This window comes from Diceros bicornis, chromosome 4 (genome assembly GCF_020826845.1).
Source record: "Diceros bicornis minor isolate mBicDic1 chromosome 4, mDicBic1.mat.cur, whole genome shotgun sequence".
NCBI lineage: Eukaryota > Metazoa > Chordata > Mammalia > Perissodactyla > Rhinocerotidae > Diceros > Diceros bicornis.
In genome coordinates, this window is record NC_080743.1 from 69,241,635 (window position 1) to 69,259,428 (window position 17,794).

The 17,794-nt window shown below is 40.1% G+C and overlaps 1 protein-coding gene across 3 annotated transcripts in view; it reads left to right on the forward strand.

Moving 5' to 3' along the window:
• The first annotated feature begins 6,696 nt into the window (after positions 1 to 6,696).
• The window catches only part of UAP1 (UDP-N-acetylglucosamine pyrophosphorylase 1), a 39,330-nt gene continuing 28,232 nt past the window's right edge, over positions 6,697 to 17,794 (forward strand). For 2 of the 3 annotated variants that reach the window (XM_058539702.1, XM_058539703.1), the window contains exons 1-2: positions 6,700 to 6,863; positions 14,437 to 14,773. In XM_058539702.1, the coding sequence (XP_058395685.1) occupies positions 14,494 to 14,773 (280 nt within the window). In that variant the 5' untranslated portion in view covers positions 6,700 to 6,863; positions 14,437 to 14,493. Of the gene's footprint in view, positions 6,864 to 14,436; positions 14,774 to 17,794 lie in introns of all 3 variants that reach the window. The other variant, XM_058539704.1, reaches the window with a different exon arrangement.

Below are 17,794 nucleotides of genomic sequence, written 5' to 3' on the forward strand. Positions count from 1 at the left end.
TTGGGTTACTTTTACACTCATTAAATCCAGAGAAACCCTGTTATATAGCAATAAGCTTCTAATCTTGCTTCTGCTTCTTAATTACCTATTCTGTCCTTAGGTAAACCACTTCATTTTTGGGGAGATTTTGTTCCCTTATCTATGAATTAAGGGAGGTGGACCAGATAACCTCTAGCCAACAGCACTGGAATGGAATTTAAAGTCCACTCTCCCACACCATAAAAACTGACTCAGTTGGGAGTCCTGAGGCTGTTTCTCTGTAATAATTGTACGCCAACACTCTCTTATCTACTTTCTCCATGGTTCGTTTCATTCTGTTATTTATGTACTTCCTAGATTACAGTCAGTTTTGAGGGGCTGTACATTGAGTAAAAAAAAAAAAAATGTCATTTAACAGGGTATATTCATTATTTCACAATATTTCAAAATACACCCTGTGCTACAGAAAATTTAGAGTGTGGGAGGAGTGGTGAGCTGTTAAGTCAGGACGATCTCTGGGGAGAATGAAGTACTCATGTCCTAGGAAACTGTCAACAGGAGAGTCACAGCCCTAATCCATCCACCACCCATTTGTTTGTTTCTTGGAAACAGTGATCTCATGAATGTTCAAGCCTGGCCTTTCACCAAACCTTGAGCTGAGCCAGACTCTCCTGGTGGGTGGATGTACTACTGGGAAAGAACCTGGGTCCTTTTAGACATTCAGTGGCCTACTTGAGGCCCTCGCATTCAGGACCATGGAAGGAGGACTCCTCTGGTATAGCCTCGCTAATGCCAGCTCACTGATTGAAAAATCTGCGTGGATCATCACTGCTTGTATCGCACAAGAAAGCGTGGACAGGCTGGCACATATCCAGTACAACTGTGGGGAAAAACAAGCAAGCCTGCAGGCTTTTAGTTAAGTAGCATACCTACTTCTCTGAAATTAAAAAATATATATTCTCCTAATTATCAAATTTTCACTTTAGTAAATTTACAAAGAAAGCAGCCAAAAGAATATAAAAATCACCATAATCACATTGTCCCTAAAAAAACAAAAGACCTCGTGTTGTAAGCCCTTCTGAATTTTTAAATTTGTGTGTAATAATGGCCCGTTTAAGACCTCTCTCTTGGAATCCCAGCATGATTCTGTATTTTTAATAGAAGACTCTTCCATTTTCCTTCTTTTCTTTATTTTTTTGTCTTTCTTTCCTTCTCTCTTTCATTTATTCACCTAACATTTATTGAATAGCTACTGTGTACTAGGCCCTTTCTCTTTTAATTTTCTTTCCAACTCTGTAAGAGATATATTGTACTGTTATCTCAATTTTGTAGATGAGGAAACTGAAGTTCAGGGAATTAGGGTGATTTTTCCAAATTTCACAGCTTCTATCTACCTATCATCTCATCTATCTAATCTATCTAATAGACCAAAGTATTTTCTATTTTTTTTAAAGCCAAGCTGGGATCACACATACTACTAAAAATACATACCCTTTGGTAAATATTCCCTTTGCGATGCTTCAGATTTCAGTTTATTTAATACCAACCCTAGGTAGGTATCTCACTTCCTAAGTTCTTTACCTGAGTACAAATTCCTTGGTTTCTTTCATTAGGGACGCAGCAGGAGCTGGAAAAGATGATGGTGTTGCCAGTGGGAAAACAAATAACCAGCTCATAGAAGCCCCATTATCAAGGCTGAGGATCAAGGGGTAGCCTCCTGTAAAGAGTAAGGCTGTCCCTCACCTCCTGACTCCTTCTCAAACCCTATCAGCCTATCCTTTTGGGAAATTGACTCACTTCTTTATTCTCTCCCTCCCCTGAGCTCTGAAATCCTATGCATTCACTGTGGCACTTATGGCCATCTAGCTTGAAAAAAGAACATCTCCTCTATTTTTGCACTACAAATTCCTTGAGGACACAGACCTGATTGCCCATAGCATCTATCACAAGCATTGGCACAGAATAACTTGATAAACGTATTTTGAACAAACATCTATTTGTTCTTAATTGAATGCTGAAAATGTGCCAGTTTGTTCTTAAGAGAATAGTTCAACCCCAGGGACATCCATATAAACATCAAGGGATTCCAGGCAATCCCCACTCTGCACAAAATCCTATACTCCTCATCTAAGCCTGTTTTCAACAGGAAGGTTGAGAATCAGAGAAAAACACTTCCCTATCATTATTCCTGTCTCAAGAAGGCACAGCTGCCACCATAAACAGCACTGCTGGTGGCATTTACAGCCTCCCAGGTGACGTGGTATTCTGATCAGGTGCCAGAGGGCATGTAACAACAGACAGGGAAACTACTCTGTTGACTATCACACCCTCGATCCTTTCCTCCAGAGCTGTGTGCTCCGTGGGTTAAAGATTTACTTTTGTGTTTGGACTAACAACGAAGAACTCCACTATTAGTTGTATTTTAATTTTTTGTACTTTAATTTTTCTATAATTTCAACCTTACAGAGAAATTGCAGAGCAGTATAAAGAAGTTCCACATACTCTTTACCCAAATTCACCAATTGCTAGCATTTCCTCCCAAATACACATTTCTATCACGTATACACATATCTATATCTATTTCTGTATTTAGATTAATAACCATGGGTTCACACTGATAACTTCAATTCCAGTCTTCCAGGAAAGAGGTAATTCTAGGCTCTCCCTTTCCATATTTGTAATTTTCTTCTCCAACAGTAAATAACCTCTCTCATTATCTTCAATATATTTTAGTCATGTGCTCCCCTCCATGATACACAAAATAGTTTCAGAATTGCTACCCAAACCACTGTGAAAAGCCAAACTACTAACTAGAGTATAATATTTGTTTACAGTTCTTTTTTTCTTTAGGTTGAGGGTATATAGTTAAAATAATATGCTCACAGGTATATGTCAAAAATCATCAAAATGTGCACTTTAAATATCTGTAGTTTAAGTCAACCTCAATAAAGCTGTTAAAAAATACCGTGATCAAGTTACTTGGGTTGGTTCCCCAGGAACCTTTCCAGGGAAGTGATGTTATTCAAGATAGTTAGGTTGATTTGTTTCTATTTTGTATTTCAGAGCTCAACTTCCCTCTTTGTTAATTTTGTTTCATTTTTCGAATATGTAAAGCATTAACATGGTTCCAAAAGTCAAAACTGTACAGAAAGTTCTATTAGAGAAGTGCAACACCCCTTCCCCCTTCCTCCACTTAATTCCTACCCAACCCCTGTAGATTGAAACTAATCTCACTGGTTTCTGGTTTATCCTTCCTGTTTTTTTTTTTTTTTCCTTCCAGAAATAAGGAGATGTATGTTCATTTTTCTTATTTCCCCTTCTTTCCTTTATGTATACTTGCTTGCATTTTGCTTTTTTTCTCTTAACAATATATCCTGCAAGTGACTCCATGTCAGTTTTATTCTTTTTTTTTTTTGGCAGCTATACAGCATTCCATGTTTTCTTCTAGTACTTGTGACTTCATATTTTACACTTAGGTCTCTGATGTATTTGGAGTTTATCCTCATGAACGGTGTGAAGTATGGATCTAGTTTTATCTTGTTCCAAGTGGCTACCAAGTTGTCCCATTTATTAAGAAGTCGATTTTTCGCTTCAGTGGTTTGAGATGCCACCTTCATCATATAGTAAAGTTCCATAGGTATGGGCCACATTGTTTTAACTATAGAGGCCTCATAGAATATTTTACTATCTGGTGGGTGGTCTTCTTATTGTAGCTTTTCTTTTTCAGTGTTGTCCTAACTATTCTTTTATGTTTCTTTTTCCATGAGAACTTGAATATCAACTTGTCTAATTATAAATTTATAGTTTAACAAGGAGTGTAATTTATGAATTAATAAAGGGCATTTTTCTATTTGATCAGGTATCTTTTGTGGCTTTTGTGTAGGAGTGTTTTAGTTTTCCTCAGATAGGTTTTGGACATTTTTGTGTTAGATTTCTACCTAATTATTTAATTTTCTTTGTTGCTATTGTAAATGGGATTTTCTCTACCATCATGTGTTCTAACTAATTACTGTTTGTGTAAATGAAAACTATTGATTTTTGTTTGTTCATTTTATCATCATTTTGTCTGTTCATACTCTCTCAACATTTGAAAATCAAGGTAGTTCTTATTCTTTTCTAATTATTAAGCCTCTTACAATTTCTCTTGTACAACTGCATTAGCTGATATCTTCAGTGTAATGTTAAATAATCATGGTTAGAGCATCCTTGCCTTGTTCTCTGCCATTAGCTCTTAAAAGACCATGTATACATAAAATATTTTAAAGGACAGAAATAACTCTCCAGTGTAAGATGTGTCTGGATGTTTATCTGGCAAGATGAGATCAAGGCCCTTCATATGCCTAGTAACTAGAAAAAAATTTTTAGCTAAAAGGGTGAAAGGAAAAATTTGATTTTATAATAGTTCATTGAAAACACTTGTGCTGGGCCCCAGTTCTACCTTTTTTCTTTAAAAGACTTTTTTTGTTTTGTTTTGTGAGGAAGATCGTCCCTGAGCTAACATCTGCCAATCCTCCTCTTTTTTTGCTGAGGAAGACTGGCCCTGGACTAACATCCATGCCCATCTTCCTCTACTTTGTACGGGATGCCGCCACAGCATGGCTTGACAAGCGGTGCATCGGTGTGCGCCCGGGATCCGAACCGGAGAACCCCGGACTGCCGCAGCGAAGCGTGCGCACTTAACTGCTTGTGCCACCAGGCCGGCCCCTAAAAGACTTTTTAATAATGATTTTGCTCTTTATTCGTTCATTCATCTAAGATTTTATGGAATGCCTGTAATACTCCAGACACTATCTTAGATTCTTTCTCATTTAATTTTTACTACACCCATGTGAAGTAGGTATTAGCCTCATTTTATAAACAAGGAAATTGGAGTTTAGAGGTTAAATGACACACAACTTATAAGAGTTGAACTGTGATTTTGAATCTGGGTCTTCTAGTTTGAATTTTTCTAAACCCTCATATATTTCTTTCTCAGGGAGTAGAAACGTAGAAGAGTAATAATCAGTATATATTTAGAAAGCAACTGTCTTAAACTCTCTTCCCTTCATTAAACCTCACAATGCTATCTATACTCAGTCACATCATTGTGGGCAGTCTTCCGGGTCTCTTTAAGTGGGACTTGGGCATCATTAATGGGAGTGATTTTGTGCTTTTCAGTTATCATGAAAGATTTGAGAGAAATGTTCCTTATGGTATCAGGGATCCAAACAACAAAAAGTTTTCCAGATGATGATAAATATATCAAGGTATCCAGGACCTAGAAAGCACCTGACATAGAGTAAGCAATCAAATAATAATTAAAATTTGAATATTTACTCTGTTTACATTCTTTACTTGTAGTGACTAGTTTAATCCTCACAACAACTCTAAGGGCATTTTTTTTTTAATTGTCTGTATTTTATACACTTGAAAACTGATGCATGAGTTAATTACCTTGCCAAAGATCACAAGCAATAAAGAAGCTGGAATTCTGTCTTTGGATCCCATGCTCTTAATCACTACACTACAAATCTTTCAAATAAATGAAGTTTTGGGATGATGAAAGACAAGAGTATTCAACCTCCTGAATGTAAATCTACCAGTATTACCACGTGTAAAGTTTTCTGTTATTTGATGTGGTGGGTAATTTTGCAATTGATAAAGGAAATGCAAAGGCCCCTCCACTCAAGAAAGAAGAGAGGCACCCAAATGCCTGCAATTCTTTATGTAAGGTACTATGTTAAATCTAGGTGTTTTTGGTATTTCAACATATTGGACTGCTTTCAAAAACTGCAAAGTGCAACGCAACGTTAAATGTAAACACAGCTTCTAAGGGCACAGCGCTAAACATATAATCTGCATATGCACATCCACACACAGTTATTTACCAGGACTGACGGTACACCACAAGCAATTATAAACACTGGCCCTGCAATGGCCGTGGAGGTCATCCAGTCCAACCATTTTCGTCCTGGATACCGAGGCCCAGGGAGCTTAAGTCCACAGTCACACAAAGCTGACACCTGGCTCACACGCACTGGCGCTCTTTTCACTGCCTCAGGTTACCTAATATAATACTTTTGCTTGCATTTCCCCTCCTTTCGTGCCTGTTTGTGCAAAAGTAAACGGACCTGGTTAGCTTCACGCGCTTCACTACAAAACAGAAAGACAGTCGGGGCCCTGCCTGGCACCTGGCCAACTCGAGACGAAATAACTAGCCCAAGGTCAGAGGGGGCGCCAGATCCCCCCTTCAGACTTCCGCGCAGAGAAATCTGCGGCTCTTGCGCAACCATCTGCGTGGGCGATCGGAAACCCGCCACCCGCATGACACAGCTCCCCGCCCAACTCCGCGGTCTGCTTCTGGAAGCGGGCTGCGCCACGAACCGCGAGGCCAAGGGGATTACTAAGAGTCGACGGCCTGCACCTCGCGGTACAACCTGGTGACGTCACGGCTCTTAGGACGCCGTCTGTGGCACCTCCCCTGGACTCTGGCCCCGCCCCTCCTGGCGGACGCAATGGACACCCCTCCCCGCCCGCTAGTGCGCCTTAGGGCGGGGCCGTCTGCTGACAGGACTCCCAGCGCCATCCCCATTGGGCCAGAGAATGAGTGACGCGAAGAGGCCCCGCCCCCACCTCTTCTCAGAGCCCGCCTCGTCGCCCGAGCTCGCGGCGCTGACGTGTCCCGGCGGGCGGTTTGGGCTCCTCCCCGCGCAGGCAGCCACTCGTCGCGGCTAGAGAGGGGCGGGGTGGCCGGGGCCGGCGCTCCCCCCGGCCCCAGCTCCCGGCCCGCCCCGCCGCCCCGGCCCCCTGGATGAGGGTATATATTCGGAGCGGGCGCGGGACGCCGATGAGCGGCCGCGCCGAAGGAGCCGGAGCCGGGTGGAGCTACCATCGCGTTGAGGGAGGTGAGGGTCTCCCAGCCAAGTCGCTGTCTCCTTCCCCCGCCACCCGGCAGGGGACGGGGGGCCCCGACTCGGGGCGGACTGGGGGCCGGTCCCGCCACGCACGCCGACGTGGACCGCGGCGCACGTACGGGCACAGCGCCGGCAGCCTGGCACGCGCCGTGGTGCCCGCCTGCACACCACGCCCCACCCGTGCGCCCCGCAGGCGCTGGGTGTTCTCCGCGACCCCCCGGGAGTGTCTGGGCTGGGGGTGGGATGAGGACGCCCCAGATGGGCCGGTGGCTTTGGAGAGGAGAAGGTTTGGGATAGAGTCTGGAATCGGGTTTGTTAAGCGGTTGGCAGTGGAGCCTCATCTCGATGGGGGAGAAGGGCCTTAAGGTTCTCAGGCTAGGGCCTTGTGGATAGTTATGCCAAGCTTGGGGGGCCTCCAGTGGGGACAAGCAGTCGTTGGAACTGTCCGGTGGGAGCGAGTTGGGGTGTCTTGAGCATATGAGGAAAAGAATTCAGAGGGTTCACAAGAAGGATTGGAGATACCTGTGGGGGACGTGACAGTGGTTCAAAACCTACTTGCCACTTTCTGTTTGTTTGTTTGAATACTGGTAATGGGAGAGGGTTGAAATTTCTGGGTTTCTCCTGGCTTGGCCAAGCAGAAGGATAGGATCGGAGGACTGAGAGCACACATGTGCTGAACATATGGCTTCATGAGGATCTTAAATTTGGCCTGACGCTGTGATATATTTATTTGTACATGGTTTATGAAATTTGAAATCATGTAATAGTGATTATGACAATATGTATATGTCTTTATGTGGTGCTTTTAGTTTAAGGACTTTTAGGTGACAGTCACTAGGTATGGACCGAGGGGTTTGCAGCAAACCCAAGGCAGTTCCTTATTCCTTCACTATTAGTGAGTTGGCTCACTTAGCTGGGACTAAAAGACTTCATAGGCTGTGCTGCAAAGCAATTAAAGGATTCAATGGTTACGGCTCAACCCCAAGACTATTTTTCAAAAGCTCTAAGAGGTTCACTTATTAATTTTGGGGGCATAATATAGCAGCAGAGATAGGGGCAGGAAGGAGACCAGAAAAGGAGGGGGAAAATAACTGGATTTCTTATAATAAAGGTGTATTTGATAATGGTGGATTATTACCAAATTTGTTGTTATTTTGATGCAGATGTATTAGGCTTTGGGCATACATCAAGTTCTGCCATAATTTCTAGAGCAGATCTTCAGCTTTTTGAGACTTCGGTTGTCAAAATAAAAATCCTAGTCTAACTGTCTTATTCACTACTGCTTACCATTACACACACACGCACACCTGTTATCAGAATTAATGGGGAAAATGGTACTGTTTTTTGTGGCATGGAGGTGGTTATTTCTGCCTCAAAAAAACTCATAGGTAAATTATTCTTGTCCAAAGCTAAAGTATGGTTGTTATGTTAGAAATGTTTACACATTATGTAAATAAGCACATGTGACCTTGTCCGCCTTTGCAGACTACCAGTGGTCTAGGCCCAGGTATCAAAGTTTAACCTATAAGTTGTCTTATTTGTGTGGGTCCATTTTCTCAAACATCTGAAGGTGGCTATAGGTATCTAATGACTTTGATTTACATCTTAAACTGTTATAATAATATGTTTGCATATGTGTTTCAGTAGGCAGAGCACCCTCCACTCTCGACTCTCATTTGAGGGTGTGTGAGAAAGGCTGGTTATGTTATCTTCATGAGGAAGTGTGTGCACTGGGAGGTGAAATGATTTGCATAGGGTCAAATAATGGGGAGGGACCAAGAACTAGGACTTCCTATTCTTCAGTTACCTGGTTCCCTGCTGATCTTCCCACTACAAAATTCTCCCTTAAATCTGGGCAAAAGCAGTAGTATAGATGAAACCTTAGGAAAGACCCCATTCCTTGGAAAATAGTTCAATACAAGCTTATTTCTCTTGACTGTCTTTTTTTATATGATGTATGTTTTTAATTAAAAAATAATGGCATATCTCTTGAAACCTGTATGAATCAATAGAAATGACTTTTAATACCCTAATGAGTGTCCAAGGCTTAGTCTTCTGACTCCTTTCCTTTTTTATCTATCTGCACTGCCTAGAGGATCTCATTGAGTCTGTAACTTAGTATCGTGTATTTTGATGACCTTGAAAGTTTTATCTTTAGCTCCAGTATCACGTCTGAGCTCTAGACTACTATATTATGCCATCTCATTAGCATTTCTATTTGGATATCTAATAGGCATCCAGACATAACATGAGCAAAAGCGAACTATTGATTCCCCATACTCTCCACACATATCCCTAAATCTGCTCCTGTCCTGGGATCTCCCCATCTCAGTCAATGGGACAAATACTTGGAGTCATCTTTGCTTGATTCCTATCTTTCTGTCTCACTCCATGTGCAATCCGTTACCTAACCTTGTAGGTCCACCTCAAGACTCCGCCTTCACACCACTCTAAGCCACCGTCATCTCTCATTTAGACTACCATTGCAGTAGTTCCCTAACTGGTCTGCTTGCTTCCACTTTTGCCTTCATTACAGTCATTTTTCCCATGCAACAGTGGAATGATCCTTTTAAAACCTACATCAGACCGTGCTACTGCCCTGCTCCAAATTCTCTGATGGCTTCCCAAACCCCAAAGTCCTTACCTTGGCCCCAAGGCCCTGCCTCATCTGGTCTCTGCTTACTTCTCCAGCCTCATTTTCAATCACTCTTTGCTGTAGTCACTGTGCTCCAGCTGCATCAACCTTCTTGCTCTTCCTTGAACATGCCAAGCACATTCTGTCTTGGAACTACCGGACTTGCACTTGCCCCTACCTAGAATGCTCCTCCCTAAGATATTAACTTGGCTTGCCTCTCTCTTCATTGAAATATATTCTCAGATGTCTCAAAGCGGCCCTGCCGACTACCCCATCTAAAATACTTGCCATCACCCCTCTTGCTCTTTAGCCCCCATCCCACTTTATTTTCCTTCATAGCTCTTGTCTTATAGCACTACCTTGACATTTTATGTAATTATCTGTCTCTCATACTTGAATGTGGGCATGTACATTGTCACTTTGTTCATTGCTGTTTCTCTGTCACCTAGATAAGCACCTGGCAGACAGTAAGTGCTCATTAAATATTTGTTGAATGAATTAATGGCACATGAAAGTTAAATAGTTTTCCTTTTTAAATGGTCTCTTAATGTATCTTTGCATATTAAAAGGAAACTTTTGGCGGTAACCTACTCATATATGTAAGTGAGAAGAGTGGTTGTGGGCCCATCATCTTTCAATCAACAGAAATAGCAGCAATGATAAAAATTCAGCCTCATCTATGGCTATTTGCCACCCATATCTCAACACTATGCCTTGTTCCTTGAATACATTTATTTATTTGAACTGTTTTTCATCCTGTTCCCACTGACTGGCTGTTTTCTTACTTGTATCCTTGGCAAACTTCTTTTCATCCTCCAATGCCCAGCTCAACTCGTAGCTCTCCTCATGTTCAGGCGGCTGTGATTCAGGAGTCTAGAGCCCAATTTCACTTATATACTAGTAGCTAGAAGCATTTAGAGAGGGCTTTCTATGTGTCAGGTACTGTTTTAAATGCCTTTCATTATAGTAACTCATTAATCCTCTTAACCTTAGAGGTGAGTACTGTCTTTATTCTCATTTTACAGTTAGGAAACTTGAGGTACAGAAAGGTTAAATAGCTTTCTCAAGGTCGCAAAATTAGGAGATAGTGGCACTGGGATGTGAACCCAGGCAGTCTGACTACAGAGCCTAATGCTGGTTACTCCCAGCTGTACTGCCTCTCTTTTTATTTTTTTATCACTTTTATTGAAAAGGCCATTTCTCTGCTGTAAGGCTGAATTCTTTGATGCAAGTTCAGTAGCTTTGGGGTCAATCTGAATGCAGTTTTCAGAGTAGCAAGAAATATCATACAGTGTTGAGATGCCGAGCTTCGTCCAAGAAATCTTTTGAAAATAACTGGTAAAGAAGCTTAGGGTTCCTCTGAAGTCTTGTGAGGTATGGCATTCAAAGAAACTGGTGGTTTAGAACAACACTTTGCTGTGATTACATACTGTTGAATTGTTTTTTTTTTTTTCTTTTATTGCAGTAACATTGGTTTATAACATTATATAGATTTCAGGTGTACATCATTATATTTCCATTTCTGATAGATTACATCATGTGCACCACCCAAAGACTAATTACAGTCCATCACCACACACATGTGCCTAATCATTCCTATCGCCCTCCTCCCTCCCCCCTTCCCCTCTGGTAACCACCAATCCAATCTCTGTCTCTTATGTGATTGCTTGTTGTTGTTTTTATCTTCTCCTTATGAGTGAGATCATACGGTATTTGACTTTCTCCCTCTGACTTATTTCACTTAGCATAATACCCTCAAGGTATTATGTCACAAACATGGATGTCACAAATGGCTGGATTTCATTGTTTCTTATGGCTAAGTAGTATTTCATTGTGTATATATACCACGTCTTTATCCATTCGTCCCTTGATGGTCAGCTAGGTTGCTTCCAAGTCTTGGCTGTTGTGAATAATGCTGTAGTGAACATAGGGTTGCATGTATCTTTACTCATTCGTGTTTTTATGTTCTTTGGATAAATACCCAGTAGTGGAATAGCTGGATGCCTTTCTTTTTAAATGAGACGTTGGGTTGCACTGGGTTGAATCCAAATGCAGTATTTCCTCTGCTTTTATGAAAGATGTTGTGTAGTGGTAAAATCATAGGCATTAGAGTTGGGTTTATCTGGGTTAAAATTCCTGTTTTTCTACCTACTAGTATGTAGTCGGGCAAATTACTTAACCTCTTTGAGCCTCATTTTCTCATTGGTTGTAAGAATTATTTCATTTATACCTCTGAAACTTATAGAAAAATTTTATTATTTCTATTTTACAGATGAAGATACCAAATTTCAAAGTATCTGCTACTTGACCCAAGCAATAGAGCCAGGAATAAAAGTCAGTTTTGTTTGATTCCCAAACCCATAAAGATTCACTTCAAGCTAGTGTATGTGAGGTGGGCCTTTAAGAATGAGTGAGATTTCAGCAGATAGAAAGACTAAAGAAAGTATGGGAAGGTAAGGATGAGGGTCTTAGGTGACAGCAAGCTAGATCTGCGTCCCACGGTAATAATCAATAAGGTTTCATTTTCATTTCATATAGAAGCCTGAATTTGGTTATGAATCATTGGTAACTCGTAAAGTGTATTTTGTAGGTAGTATCATTCATTTCACACTTGAAGTAGTCTATCTGTGAAGTAAAGCTAAGTGACAAACCAAAATAAAAATTGGGAATATCATACACTCAATCTTATGTGCTAATCTAATTGAAATTGATTTTACAAGAAGAATCGTGAAGGCAGTCTGTCAGTTCAATTTTGAGGGGCATCTAATTAAAAGAAAAAACATCTAGAAGTTGTGTGTCTGTCTGTATTGGATAATAATATCTTTCTCAAATTTATTTTTGAGTGGACTCCAGTTACAATTATTTCTAAGAAATTTCTGATTTGGATCAACATACCCAATATAGAATAAAAAGTAATAATGCTTTTTAAAAGGAAGTATTTACTCATCTTGTAGAGTTTCTCACTACGTGTCCTGGGCATTTTCTTCCTTTCTCCATTCTATTGGCTTGTGGACTCATTTCTGCGAAGTGAGTCAGATATAAGAACATTAGTTGTATTTATATTCTGAATAAATAAAGTATGAATAACGTTTCCCTCTTTCTCTCTCTCACCATCCCTGTCTTTTGCGCGCGCACACACACACACACACACACACACACACACACACACACACAGATACAGTCTTCTTTCTCCTAGGAGGCAGTATAGCTTAGCAGTTAAGAGCATGAGTTTAGGAGTCAGGCTGTTGGGGTTTGAATCCCTACTCTATGGCTTTACTAGTTTGGGAGTTATCTCTGTGGCTCAGTTTCTTCCTCTGTAAAGTAATCCCAATAATAGTTGTTTTGGGGACTAAATGAACCAGTAATCTATAAAGCAATAAGAATTGTACTGCCACACTGTAAGTGATATGTAAGTGTTAGGTGCTATTATTGCCACCTCAGGGAACCCTAGATGTGGGTTCTCTTAACCTGAGTTGGTAAATAGTGTTTGATGTTTAATAGTCCTGATGAGGTAGATACTATTATTAACCCCACTTTACAGGTAAGGAAACTGAGGCCCAAGGAAATTAACTCACTCAGCTGAACTCCAGAATTTTGCTTTGAACTACCATGTATATTACTTTTCACTATTCTTGAGAAGATAGTAAGCTATTTCAGTTATAATGCAGTGATGATTCTTTACAGCGACCCTCAAATTTATCCCTTTCACTCTTATTTCCTCTGCAACTAATCTGGTTCAGACCTGTGATTTTCATACCTGCAGTTGTCTTTTAACTTGTTTTCCTGCTTCTGGTTGTCCTTCCTTACAATCTACTTTATGCCATTGCTCTTTTCTCTTGTCTCTCTAAAGCATGGTGACGTTGCCTTGTTTAATAATCTAGTGTTGGCTTCCTTGTTCCTTGTTACTTCCTTGTTACTTGGTCTCTTAAGTCTAAATTCCTCTGCTCAGTTTTCAAGGCTCTTCATGATTTAGCCCTACCCTACGTCATTTCCCACCATTCTACGTAAAATTTCAACTTGCTTACTGCTCCCTATCCCATATATGCTTACTCCTCATGGCTGTCTGGCTCTGCTTGTTCCTATTCTTATCTATAGAATCTGCTCAATCCTTGAGGCATGGCTAGATCATGCTTCTTTTGTGAACTCTTTCTAAACAACACCTGTCTTTTCTTGCATTTATCGATATTAGGTGAGTAGATGAAATGTTTCTTCATTCTCTTGTTTTTTAGTACTACGCAGTTTAACATTTTGCTATATTATCACGAAATGCTCTTAAAAAACATCGTCTTATCCATTGATTGCTATGTGTGTATTGCAGTGTCCCTTTAGGGCTTAATTCTTTGTAAAAGATAACGGACATATTTTTATTGCTTGTCTGCAGAAGTTGCTATTGCAATAAAACGTATTTTTCGTGATTATAGGTGGTCCAATATTCTTGAATTTTGTTGTATTCTGAATACAACAGAGTTGTTTCCATCATTAGAGATAAAAGGAGACAGTTGAAGTATTAAGCAGTCAGGTATTCTTTCAGTGGTAGCTTAGTGGTCAGAGGAATAATACAGAAGCAACTAAATGTGTAGATAAAGAGTGCGAGCCCCGGAGTTCAGATCCCAGCTCTACCAGGGGGCCAGGTCGCTTTACCGCTTTGTGCCTCAGTCTCCTCCACTGTCAAGTAATGATAATATTATTTATGTCACAGAGTTGTTGAAAGTTAAATGAGACCATGTAGGTCAAGTACTTAGTGCAGTGCCTGGTATGTAATGCTAGTTAGTATCATCTTTCAAGTTGATCCCTTACAAATACTGTGATGGACAAGCAGAAGTTAACTTCCTTAATATCAAGTTCTTTAAATGCTTATTTTTAGTAGGAAAAACTCCTCAGCTTTGGAGGTTAGACTATGACCTACTGTTGATTCCTTTTCTCTTTTAGGTTTACAGGTACAGAAATTACACCCCTGTTTTCACAGAGCTCGGCTACCAGAGCATTATGAACGTTAATGACCTCAAACTCAGGTTGTCCAAAGCTGGGCAAGAACACCTGCTACAGTTCTGGAATGAGCTGGAAGAAGCCCAACAGGTAGAACTTTATGCAGAGCTGCAGGCCATGAACTTTGAGGAGCTGAACTTCTTTTTCCAAAAGGCCATTGAAGGATTTAACCAGTCCTCTCAGCAAGAGAAAGTGGATGCACGAATGGAACCTGTCCCTCGAGAAGTGTTGGGCAGTGCTACCAGGGATCAGGATCAGCTCCAGGCCTGGGAAAGTGAAGGTACTGTCATGTGAATATTTGTTCTAAAGTTTATTATGAGATATACTATAATTGTTGAAGTAACTGAATCATGTAATTAATATTTGACTCTCATACTACCTTAAACATGGTAACCGATCAGAAAGTGACAGCTTGTGTAGCCAAGACCTCTGCACTGTCTCCGATCCCTACATTCTCTTTTCATTTCTGGTGCCCAATTTGAGGCTCTTCTCATTCAAGTCTTAATTTGCCTCTAGTCACTTTCCCTCCTCAATTTCCATACTTCTACTAGATTTCTCTTCCTGAAGCACAAGTTTGACGTTTCACTTTATGCTGGCTTAATCTAAAAACCTTCGCTAACCTGACCCTATCCTTTATTTCCAATCTTGTGTCCTATGTTTCTTTCTACTCCACTGCCCCACACAGTTTAGCTGGACCTAATAATTTACCTTCTTCTGAACATTAGATTATGCCTTTCCTGCCTTTGCTCATGCTTATCCTTAGCTTGGTCTGGCCTTTGCCCCTTCTCTACCAGGTGGATCACCTTGTAAGGCCATCTCCTGGGGTTGTGCAGTACAGTGACTCTGCCGCTTGGGGAACCTACACTCATTCTTTAAGGTTCACCACACATACCATTGGTCCATGGCCTTTGCTTCAGTGTCCCAAGTTGGAGTTGTTGTCCATGCTTCTCTTTAATAAGAGTTGTTTATGTCTGTCTTCCTCATTACACTGTAAACTCTTAAAGAGGAGCCCACATGCTAATTGTCTGTGTTTGTCACATAGCATTTAGAACAGGGTTTTACGGTTATAAGTTTCTTGATAATGTTTGTTGAATTGCCCCCATGCTTTTTCTTCTAAAGCATATCATAAAAGCTGTCCCCATAACTAGTACTAATTAGTGCTTTTGAGAATGGCAAAATAGATCAAATGTAGCTTTTTTGGTGGAGTTAAGAGCTGTGGTTTCTATAATCTACTACTACTCTGTAAGTAAATGTGACTGAATAGTTCAGCCCAGGTCCTTGAGTTTTTGTACATGCTCCTTGTCAAATCTGGACCTCATTTCCTCAACTGTAGAATCAACACATTGGACTACTACTTTTCTTTTTAAAAAACATTATTGCAAAAATAGTATCAAAATGACATAAATACTATGGAGAAATCGCCCATAATCCCATCAAATCTATGTTTTTATTTGCTCACATTGCCACCTGGTACTTGATTATATACATTTTTACTTTTATAGATGTGCAATAATATTTTAGATATAATCTTTTAGCCTACATTTGCACCACACCATAGCTATTTTTATTTTGTCTTCCACTCTTTGTCATTCCCTGTCCCCCACAAAAGAGAAAGATACCTGCTATTATCAACCTTCTGTATACCTTCTTTATACCTCTCTGTATCTTTCTCTGGGCTTACAGCTTTACTGACTTTCAAACTTGTTCCAAAGAGCCCTAGGAGTTCCACTGCTGAGGAAACTCTCCTGTAGGGAGGAGGGAATGGATACTAAACAGCTAGGTCTCCAACTCCTTCATCTCCCCCCTACAGGAGCAGTTCTACTTTGGCCTGATTTATGTATTTGATTTTACATGAGGTTTTATTTAAAAGGGGTTGGTGAGTTAAAAACTTTGAAAATAATTGGATGATCTCTGAGGAGGGCCCTTTCAGATCTAAAATGCTTGGTAGTGGCTAACCTAGCTTCATACTTAGAATAGGGCTCTGCCCCTAAGGTATGAGAGAGTGACTTCCAGATGGATCCTTCTGAATGGAGAGCTTTAGTGACACTGTGGCCCCTACTAACTTTGAATTCCGTGATCCTGCCCTCTTTCCCTGGGTTTCAAAAAGGCTGCTACTCCAAACCAAAAGCCACACAGGCCTCCTCTTACCCTCTGGTATCCCAGCTGCCTGTATTTTTCCTTGAGATTTTCTGTGAATGAGGTCTTAGAATTAACTGTTATGGAAAGCCAAAGCTTTGACCTTGTATAATGGGGACCATGAGTAAGAATCAAGACTTCCGATAATTTGAGTCTTCGTTATGACCTTTTGTTGGAATCTGTGGAACTAGTCTACTTTTATGACTTGTCATTTAAACTAAAATCCAGAACTAACTATTACAAGCAAGTCTAGTATAAGAAAGTACAAAGCAAACTTCCTTTTGGCTTACTGTCAAGGGAACAATATTTATTTGTGGCTTAAACAGTAGGGGTGGAGAAGGAGACTTTGTAACTGACATTATATCCTTTTCACTTAGCCAGAAACTGCCATATGTGTGCAAATTCATAACAAAATAAAGTTTATACAGTAAGTTATCAAAGGGAAGAGATTGCCATTGTGAAGATTATGATGCTATATTTCAGATAGTGGGAAGATCCTGATAATTCTATCAAAGACAATTTTTCCCCCCTCAGGATGGGCCAAGTAAAAGCATTGTACGGTAATTTCAGAGTGTCTGGTGGCTTTTGACAATATAATAGATATTTTAACATCTAGAGTGGAAAATTATTTCTGAAGGATAAATACAAAAGTGACCATTGTGCTCCTTAGTGAAGAGAGATTTTGTTTTAATTTAATTCTTGAAGTGTTCTGGCCAGTTGTAGAAAATGTATTATAGAGGAGCAACTGAAAAATCTCTGTCTTACAAAACTGAGATCTTGAAAGAGAAGTAGAAGCTTCGAAGAGAATATCATTTTAGTAGAAGATATACTGGGAAAATATATTGGCTTAATAAAAAAACCCCATTCTTTATTAAAAGAAATGTATGCTTATACTGAACACAAAACAGTCTTCCAAATTTATATTATAATAACAAATTAGTATTCAGTATTAGTCTTTTTTGCCTATGAGATATTTTTAAAATTAATCTTAGTGGTGTTTCTCTACCATACAGCACTGTGGTAGAAAAGTAAATGGATTGTTTAGGAAAAAATGTATTCATAACATTATCATCTCTGCTACATTTTCTGAAATTTAGAGCAGTGATATTTTTAATAGCTTTCTTTTATTTTAAAATTAACACATGCTTATTTTATAGAAATTGGA